Source organism: Polistes canadensis, unplaced genomic scaffold (assembly GCF_001313835.1).
Source record: "Polistes canadensis isolate GaletaPanama2010 unplaced genomic scaffold, ASM131383v1 scaffold_8, whole genome shotgun sequence".
Lineage (NCBI taxonomy): Eukaryota > Metazoa > Arthropoda > Insecta > Hymenoptera > Vespidae > Polistes > Polistes canadensis.
Window position 1 is genome coordinate 1,710,588 of NW_014569555.1, and position 10,438 is coordinate 1,721,025.

Below are 10,438 nucleotides of genomic sequence, written 5' to 3' on the forward strand. Positions count from 1 at the left end.
ATTTTTAAATTAACCCTTTCATTCGGAAAATAAGATATCTTTAAACGATTCTTTTTTTATTTTTTTATGTTTTTTTCCATCCTTCATACTTTCTTTTTTCTTTCTTTACTAACATTTAAAATTCTTTACATTCTGTTACACGCGAAAATCACGTCTTTTCAGTTCGATCGTTACGTAGTTGAAAGAAAGTCATTTTCTCGTCCGATTTTGAGGATAGATCCGAAAAAAGGGAACGAAAAAAAAGAAAGAAGGAAAGAGGGAGAGATAGAGAGAGAGAGAAATAGAGGGAGGAAGTAAAAAAATAAAAAAGAAAAAAAAACAAAGTCCTCTTGAAAATTGTTCAGACTAGCCGAAAAACTGCTTCGCCGGTTAGTACGGATGTTATCAAAGCGAATTCAACGCTGCAAAAGAGTTCAAAGTCTCGTTATTTCTGTCTCTCTCTCTCTCTCTCTCTCTCTTTCTCCATCCCTCTCTTTCCCTTCTCTTTTTCTTTTCTTTTTTGGCAACAGACGACCCATTCACGCTTTTGGGCGTGTATCGTCGGACGGAAGCTTTTTCTAATTGAAATTCGTATAACGCGTCACTCGTTTTACCGCAAAGATACATTTGAGTTTTGGAAAAGTGAAGAACTCGCCCGTACCGTCGTCGTATTTTTTAAACGAGTCTTATAATAATTTTCTAGAAACACCAACGATTAACAGAAAAAGTTAAGATTCGTCTCTTGGTTATCGGTCGTGATTCCTTCCAAAAAAAACATGTATAACTTTGTGTCGTGAATTTTTTAAAAGAAACAAATATCTTCTTTCGTAAAAGTTCGATTTTCTCTATCGTATTCCAATTAAAGGATACTAAATTCTAAGGTAGATGGTTAACATCGTGAATCAGAATACATGATTAAATTGTAATTAATTATCGTCTAATTGGACACATAAGTAAACTGTTGGATTGATACTCAAGCCACAATTATAAGTCACCTAGTTCTAAATTGACATCGTTACGTTTCCGATTTCAGCGTATCTGTGCACAGTACACTGAATTCGAAATCGATCTATCAGTTCTACTCGAGAGACCATGGGGTAGCTATCAGTTTGGTCAGAGAAACCTAAATTATGTAACGAGATGGATACTAATCGATGATACGTATTTATATCTATTCCCTATCGTATATATATATATACCTATTGTATCTATATCATTCTCATAATAATTATATTTATTCTATTGATTATAATATAATTGTCTTAAAGTAAGATCGCTATATTTTACATTTATGATATTTAAAAATATATCATTTAATTAAATTATTTTTTTTATTAATAATAACAACTCTATATAAAACAACCATATGAATATCTAAAAAAAACGATTTAAAATCACACGACAAAATAACTTTGATGGTATTTGTTAGTCGAATTAATCGATGAAGGCATACCTGGTGTGACGAGGAGCACGATGCCCAAAAGCAAAGTTCTTGTCGCCACTTCCGCAATCCGCCGGAAGTCCCTGCGACACCATCGTAGTCGCTGTTTCCTTTCACCTTCCCCTTCCCCTTGCGTCGTCGCTTCCGCTTCATTCTCGATGCTGTCGAAACTCTTCGTGGAAAACCTCAGCTTCCCGTGGAAGGATCCATCGGATCCTATTACGCGCCTCAAAATTCTTATCTCTTCCGTATCCTCCTCTTTCTCTTGACGTTTATACGCCCGGGAACCTGTACACGTTGGCTGACCGGAAACGAGAATCGCTCCGAACTCAACCCTTTAAAAATCAAAAACAAAAATAGAACATTTTTTTTGCGAATATATGAATAATAAATGCATATTCAACGATTAGAATTAATTCTAGATATTATTTAATTAAACATATTACGAATGACTTCTTTTTTCTTTTTATTATTATTATTATTATTCGTAATATTTTTCTACGATTTGAAAGTTCATGAAATAAATCATACTTGGTTTGAAAAGAATTATTTAATTTCAAAAACACATTTTGAATATTTCTGTAACTAACTGCAAATGAATTTTCTCGTATCCTTTGTAATTGAACGTTCAACATGATTTCGCAGACTCGAGTAACATGGTGATTTGTGGTCACGCAGAACGTAGGATCGGTAATATCGATTGGTAATACCCCGTTTTATCGATATTCGCTAATTTCCATGAGACAAAGTGTACGTTTGTTAATTAATATCCATTAGGATAATCGTTAACTGTGTTGATATATATATATATATATTTACAGTTTCTTATATTAATTAAATAATAACAGAATTCTCATTGTATAATATGGAAAATGTTCGATGCGTTGAAATTATGTTTAAAATATTAATTAAAAATACAATAATAATAAAATAAAAAAAAACGATTTAATCGATTACTTTGAGATTACCATCTTAGAGAAGTAACAATCATTATATCGAATAATATTTTTTCTGCACTATACTTACTTGTCCTCATCCTCGCAAGTGCCATTTTCAACAGGTACGTAGAAACCATCTTCTTCTTGTCTTAAAGAAGGAGGATTCTCAAAAAAATTTCGTTCGCAAGATTGGGACTCGAGCCTTCGCCGGAGGTCCGTGGCTTGTAGCCCTCCTCCGCCCCCCATACCCCCGCTCCCATAGTATCTACAATCACAAACACGATTCTTGTAAAGATAAGAACACACTTAGAACGCGTTTACTCGACCGTTCGGTATTGCTTCGTCAGCAAGACTGACGAGACTTTGTTTACTAAAATTCGATTAGGTCGTATACCATTATATGAATACATGGTGGGGATTGTAAGCACGACGAAAAAATTGCTTGTTGTATATGTCGAACGTTATTTATTTACTCTTAAATTTTTATCGCATATGAAAAGAAAAAGTCAAGTTATTACTTTTCTTTGTAATTTTTGTCTAATCTCATGTTATTTATTTTTATTAAATAATGTACCGTATATATGAAGACGAATTATTTCATGTGGTATGATAATTTAAATACATTATAATATAATTATTTTTTAACTAGATGTTTAATTGAATAATCAAAATATATATTTCAGTAAGCTAGCAATGGTCACACATAAGTACAAAAATGAAAATATATTATTTTATTTTTTATATAATATATTATAATCAGAAAAATAATACAGCAGAATGGATCATACTTAACATAGTAAACTAAAATTAAATAATATATTATATCGTATATGAACAATGAAGGGGAAAAAAATGTTTCTAACGACCTAATAATTTTGAAATATAAATTACACCTAAAAAAAGAAAAAGAAAATATCTTTTAATAAACAAATTTTATTTATTAGAATAATCTTAATCAAATATTTTGAACGTATCGAATTTTATTAATGGCCCATAAAATATCAAATATAGTAAGAAAGTGGAGTAGAGTGGTCGGATTAAGGGGTGGAAGTTGATCAACCAACCTCAGAATAGATAAAGGAAAATGAAATCGGATAATCGGTCTTTTATTATCCGACTGTAGGAGTGCATCGACTGCATCGAATGGAAGGCCAAACGATCCTGGTATTCGAAACTAAAGAAAGATTTTTATGGTCTTCCCGCGAACGAGTTTATTCGACTCCACTTAAAAGTCATCGAAATTCGATGGGTATTGTCGATAGCATCTCGTATCTTATCTTCTTCATCGTCTCACTTTCCAATCGGAAAATGAGATTCACCAGTTGAAATCGTTTCTATTTTAAATAACACACACACATACCGATCGGTCTACGCAAATCTATATAGACATTACTTTTTTTTTGGTATTTAAGAATTAAATACTATCGTCACACGATATTGTTCAACGTTAAATTATTCATTCTACTCACTCTCGAACACGAGTTTTATTATTTAACCAAAAATTATAATAAACGACGACAATTATATATATAATTCACGTAAAATAATTCAAAATTCTTGTAAAAAAGAAAAAAATAATATACAATATCAATATCCTAATGATGTATTATTTAAAAAAAAAGGAAAATAAAAATTTATCAAACAATAAACGTTCTAACGAGCTTACGGGAATGAATATTTTTGTTTCTTTTTTTTTTCTTTTTTTTTTTTCTGCTTAAACCGTATATCAATCGTTATAATTATAATGAAATTTCTAAGAGGGAACATTAGAGAAGAGTAATTAAAGATAATTAAAAGAGATACGTTACCCCTGCCGCTCCGCCGCCACTACCGCTCTCCGGATCGCCCCCCTCGTTTGCCGATTTTCACGATCCTCGCCACTTTCAGGTTCTCCTCGAAAGCCACCTTAACCACCGTAGCGTGTTGTTATCATCACCTGAAACGCGAGGGAAATATTGCGATAGTTTAATGGTCTTTTGCTGCATGACAATATACGCTAAACCCCCCCACACACCCCGACCTTTCCCACTCCAATGGGATATATACACATTTTATGGTTAATGTTACAACCACGGAATATTACGCATACGCGTAACCCTTCTTTATCTACCCGAATTTTCCGAGTAACATGGCTTTAAATAACCCGTTCGTTCTCACTCTTATTACCTATATCTATTTGCACATAAATATATCTATATATACGTTTACATGTAAGTATATGTGTATAGGTATATGGACGTATCTAACGTGGGCGTATCTAATAAAAGAGCTTGCTTTCAAATCGAGTAATGTAAAATGAATTTTCTTTTTCTTTTTATTTCTTTCTTTATTTCTTTCTACCTTTTTAGATAAGGCAAATATCAATGTAACACGTTCTTACGTCAACAACAACAACAACAACAACAACGACGAAGAATTGATTTTAAATAGCCGTAGAGAGATACGGTAACCCTGCATCGAAGTCACCGGATAAAATGATATTCCTATTTCGAGTATATTGAAACGAGTAAAGATCAAAAAACACATTCGTTTGAATCGTCGAGATTTTTGAAGTACGTTACGTATTATGTCGTTGTCAACATTATTAATATCTCGAGTGTTATTCATACACGTTGTTCTATAAAACATATCGCGCGTTCTACTTTGCGAATAATAATTTTCAATTATTTTCTTTTACAAATTGAAAATAATTGTGTGTCTTACATTTTTTGTATTATATTATTTTGTCATAGTTTGTTTTGTTTTTTTTTTTTTTCCTAATTTTTCTACGATTTATTCAATTACATTTCAATCATTTCGGGAAATTTACAACGTGTTCAAAGTTTACTGTAACTCGAAGAAAATAATCTTAACTAGTCATGAACCACTTCAACAAACTACCATCTGCATTGCTAAAACAAGGATAGTTTCTAAGGGAAAGAAAAAGTTTAAATTGCATCAATTGCGGTGAAAGCCTTCTTTCTCTCCTCGAGCACGACCGAGACTCGGGGAATTTCCTTCGTGTTCGAGGACGGTGATTCGACGTAGTATAAACGTGAATCGAATCGATTAGTAGTAGCTCGCACGTGTTCGAATCTAAAGGAGGAGGAGGAGGGGGGGGGGAAGGGGGATGGAGAAATGAAACGAGAAACGATCGAATCAATTTAGATTCGAGGGAGAAAGAAGAGAAATAGAGATGATGGTTAAACCATTGTCATAATCATTAACCCTTCTAACATTTGTAAAAGGTGTCATGTGATTCAATGGATAATCAAGATTGATAGAAGTATATAATTAGCGTACGGTTAAAATAATACCTTTAAACGATCTTTTAATTTATTTAAATTATAGAACGAGATACTTTAAAAGATAAAGAAAATAAGCAAAAAAAAAAAATTGTTCAACTACCGTGAGAAACTACTAGTTCGAATTTAATTAAATCGTGTTAAAATTGAAAGATGTTAATTAAATTCGAGCAGAACTCGATGATATCCGACACCGTTGTGTAATAAATAATTTACATAAAAGGTAATCGATGATTATCAACGTTTCTCGAGACCCCTTAGAAACCCTCTTACTCGAGTTAGGAATATCTAATCTTTGTAAGCGCAAGTTTATTCCCAGGAAGTACGTCCGTCTAACGTTTACGAGCGTGTCGATAGTAAAATACCGATCCTTGCAATGTCCTAACCAGGTGTCTACTGCCAGTAAGGACTCCCGCGGTGATTGACTACAGTCAACGACCAACGGGAATTTTAAGAGAAAGGTGGAGGACTTACTCCAGCGACTAAGTCGAACTAGTGACGATTAACTGTCATTGTAAAATTTATTACCGAAATGAAAATCAAAGGGGAAAATTTGTTTGGACGTGTTTAATATTAAAAAATTAAATGAAAAGAAATAAGAAATATTTTACGATCAGTGCAATAAATTGTCACGCATGATGTATCTTTATAGATTTTGTTATCTTTTCTTTTCTTTTCTTTTTTTTTATGCATACAGAAGCTTTAAACAGACGATATATTTCGTTACAGTATATAATATTCTTCGAACGTAAACGTCCAATATTATATAATACTAGATCGCAGTTGGAACGTTGTTTGTAAAGTAACAAATGTGCCATGATATCCAATAAACTCTACGCGTTTTGACGTGTTCAAAAGATACGTCATATAGTAATAAAAAGTATCGTGAAATCGTAAAGCTTTTCCTCGATCTCTAATTTTATTTTCTCCCATCGTTACCCATCATTCATTTTTTCCTGTTCCAATAAAAACATCAGTTACGTTTAAATCGATACGAACACCATGAGATTCGTATCGACAAATATAATAAAAAAAATAAAAAAAAAAAAAAACATACATGAAACAAGAAATAAACAAAACATTATTGCAAGTCATAAAAGTCAAACGTTAGCGGATAACAGATATTGAGAGAAATATTTCGTGTTGAATTTTCGAGGATCGAGTATCGGCCAACTGCTCGGCTTTATAACCGTTATCACTCTCAGCGTAAAGTCACGTTTTAGTGGTCCACGGTCAAACTATTCTAAGCCCAGATGTTAGTCAGCTATAAGTACTTCTTCTCTCGCAATCGAGTCGTATGAACAAACTATAAGGTGTGAGACTATCTCTTCATTTACCTCCCTTCCCCAGTCCCCTCTTTCCCACTCCCCTCTTTCTCTCATTCTAAACTAGCATATATGTACGTATGTATATATATATATACATATATGTAGATAGAAGCTAACATGAGACTAGATATACGTGTATGTATGCGCATATCTGTGATAGCTGGTTTGTACTCAGAGAGACGTCAGCACCTCGGCAAGAAGGGATGATACGAGTGTGTATCCATGTATGTGTGTTAGATAGAGAGGAAGCACAGTGCTAATAGAAGGTGCAGAGAGCGAACTGTTTGAACAATGGCACATGTCGCCCGTACAATTGCGCACCGCCAAACGGGCTACGACACCGGCTGTCATAACCCGTCTTCGTGTTCCTCGGTTATTAGCACCGAGCCGGTGGGATTGACCAATTTCTCTCACGGTATTTCTCCTATATCATAATCCGTATTTCTGATTAGTCGAATAAACCCAAACCAACCCTTGTTGGCTCTTTTCACGTATTTTTATTTTTATTCCTAACCAACAATTTGTTTGTTTTATCTTTTTTTTTTTGGACTAATATAAGAATTTCTTGAAAAGTATTCTTTTAGATCTGATTAATCAGATTGATGATGATGATGATGATGTTAATGATAGTCGTTTGAATAAATCAAGATAAATTAGTTTGAATGCACCGTTAAATGACAGGAAAGGATTGTTGTAGAAGGCAACCAGGTGTCGAGGAGGAATATTAGCGATGGTTAAGAACAGACTCCTTTGTAATTACGCGAATTACCCGGGGGGCTGGAGGTGGGGATGGGGGAGGATAATTGAAAGGGAATCCTGATGAACATACGAACTCGTATCGCGACTGTATCTCTTCCTAATTGCGATTACTTTTGAAGGAAGAAGATGGTAATTAAATAATGGGAATATTACACCTACGTAATACTCACGTACGAAACATTGTTATTATTTATTTTTCTATGCTCATCCCAAACGGTAACATTTAATTATATCTTCTAACACATATAAGATATAAAAAATTCTCATAAGTTATTTGTTAAAAAATATACGATGACGTTTACGTAATACGAGAAGTAGGACTCTTGACACTGTGAAAAAAGAAAAAAAAAAAGAAAAGAAAAAGGAACTTTTCTAGTATCACGAGAAACGATATTCGAGGACATCATTCAAACTGGAGTTTAATAAGAACTTTAACAAGACGGTCAAGCATTACGCATGCTATCACGACGTTGTTTGTCCACGTTCCATTTAACTCGGAGAAGCTTGGTCATTCAGAAGAAAACACGTCCACTCGACTCTTTGAAAAGAAGGTAAAACGTTAGCAATAACCTTGGACTCGACTCGACTCCGTCTCTGAGCTTTAAATCGTAGATATATAGATGTCAATGAAAAAAAAAAAAAAAAGAAGAAAAAAGAAAAAAGAGTAAGCTCTCTGAAAGAACAGAGAGAAAAAATGGGGGAAAAGAAAGATTCATCAAAGGTAAAGAGAATCACAAAAGGCATCTGTGTTACGTCAGAATCGCGTCGTTCGTCAGGGCTGATATTTCTTCGCACCCCGAAAATTCCCTAGGCATGCAAGCAACACGTAGATGATTTTTTTAAAAGGGAAAACTCCTTGAATCGGTCAGAATTATATATTCAGAAGAAGCATACTCTTTTATCGCGTATGGCAAAGCTTCGATGGTTTCCTGCTTCATTATACAGTTTCTCTTCCATCCTTCTCTAATCTCTGATGCGCTGTGTGCGCGCGCGCACATGTCTCAACCTACACCATCTAGAAACCTTTCAGCTTCCATAACCACCGAGCGTCTATCCGTCACGAAATCTGTTTGAACGTCCTCCTGGCACGATGATGAGGATGTTAATTATTACCGTCAAGGTTCACCCTAACTACGAAGAGAGAGAGAGAGAGAGAGAGAGAGAGAAATTTACTAACAGCGCGCTGAAATTCCGGGATGAAAGGGAAGGAAGGTGAGGTCACTCGATATCGTTGCTGCTGATTATTCTGACTGACCACCAAAGTACAGAAAAGGGATCCTCCTTTTTGATGAAACATTCATCATCGGAACACGTGTCTCCCAATTAATTATCATTGGCAATCTTTTCTTTCAAATTTTATTAATACGATTAATTAATAATCTTTTATTAATCTATTTCTTGTGAAAAAAAAAGAAAAAAATATCATTAAGTGGAAAATATAAATCATTCGAAAATGGGGAAAAGAAAATTCATATATAACGATGTGAATACTAATTAAAATAATATATTCCGATATACACTTATAACGGTCGGTTTATTCTTAAAGCAAACAACTTCGTAGCTTCGTTTAAAATGCCTATGAAAAGCGAGTAGGCGTTCATAATCGCGTTATACACACGCTGATACGAAATCCGCTTTGGGCAGCACTCTTCGTCGTTGTGCTCGGTTCATCGAAGATGCGGATTCGTTGAAGACTTAATTATTCAGTCTCAATTAAATCTGCTCAGTTCTCTCTTCCTCCAGTGTTCTCCATCCCTATCTCTCTCGCTTTATCTCAGCCCCACACTATTCCTATCTACAATTAATCCTATTATGTGATGGTCAAAATCGAGGAAAAGGACTTTTCTGGTTTACGCGTCCCTCAGTTTAACCCGTTAAACGGATTGGTCCTCCTCCGTCGGTGTTCGTATTTATTTTATCTTCTACGTCGCACGATCGGAGCTTTTCTTCTTTCAGGTGAATTTCGAATTAAGGACAGTAGTGGTGGTCTTTTTTCTTTTTTTTTTTTTTTTTCGTTTTTTCTTTTTCTTTTAACGATTATTCGTTAAAAGTTTTATAAACGCATCGCCATTATTCGTGACTATATTAAACTTTCCCCCCTTTCCTCCTTCAACCCTAGCTTTCCCCATTGCGTTTCCCTCGTTTTAATATTTCATTAGTTTGTTCAATAAAACTATTATGGATCATAATGGCAAGAGATTACATCGCTATAAAACTTTGCATTTTACGTTTCTAAGTTTTTCTCTCTCTCTCTCTCTCTCTCTCTCTCTCTAAGGCAGACTCCGAGAGATCGTAATCAAAAGTTGTTGAACATTGCGAGATCTTAAAGGTCATATAAGAGGCAAAATCGAGAGATATAAAAAGTATGAAAGGTGTGTGTGTGTGTGTGTGTGTGTGTGTGTGTGTTCGGTAAATATGAAAGAAAAATTTTGTTGGTCATAGCACGAAAATAAAATAATATATTATGTATATTCGAAATAATATAAACGGGAAAATGTATAACGCAATGAAAAAAAAATATAAAAAACAAATAGCTATTGTTCCTTGTTAAATAGAACGTCGAGAGCATTGATGAGTTTTAAATAAAATATCAAAAAAAAAAAAAAAAAAAAAAAAAAAAAAAACAAGAAAAACAGAAAGAAAAACAAGACGGTTGAAAATTTCGTGTAAATTCAAACTCCCCGTATTCCAGCGGTAAGGCTTTACGTA

General features: G+C 34.0%; 1 protein-coding gene across 18 annotated transcripts in view; it reads right to left on the reverse strand.

Moving 5' to 3' along the window:
* The window catches only part of LOC106791553 (protein turtle), a 222,452-nt gene that overhangs the window by 55,547 nt on the left and 156,467 nt on the right, over nt 1–10,438 (reverse strand). For all 18 annotated transcript variants that reach the window (XM_014757329.1, XM_014757378.1, XM_014757314.1 and 15 more), the window contains 3 exons: nt 4,167–4,294; nt 2,447–2,623; nt 1,433–1,755 (listed from right to left, as the gene is read on the reverse strand). In XM_014757329.1, coding sequence (XP_014612815.1) covers nt 1,433–1,755; nt 2,447–2,604 — 481 coding nt within the window. In that variant the 5' untranslated portion in view covers nt 2,605–2,623; nt 4,167–4,294. The remainder of the gene's footprint in view (nt 1–1,432; nt 1,756–2,446; nt 2,624–4,166; nt 4,295–10,438) is intronic.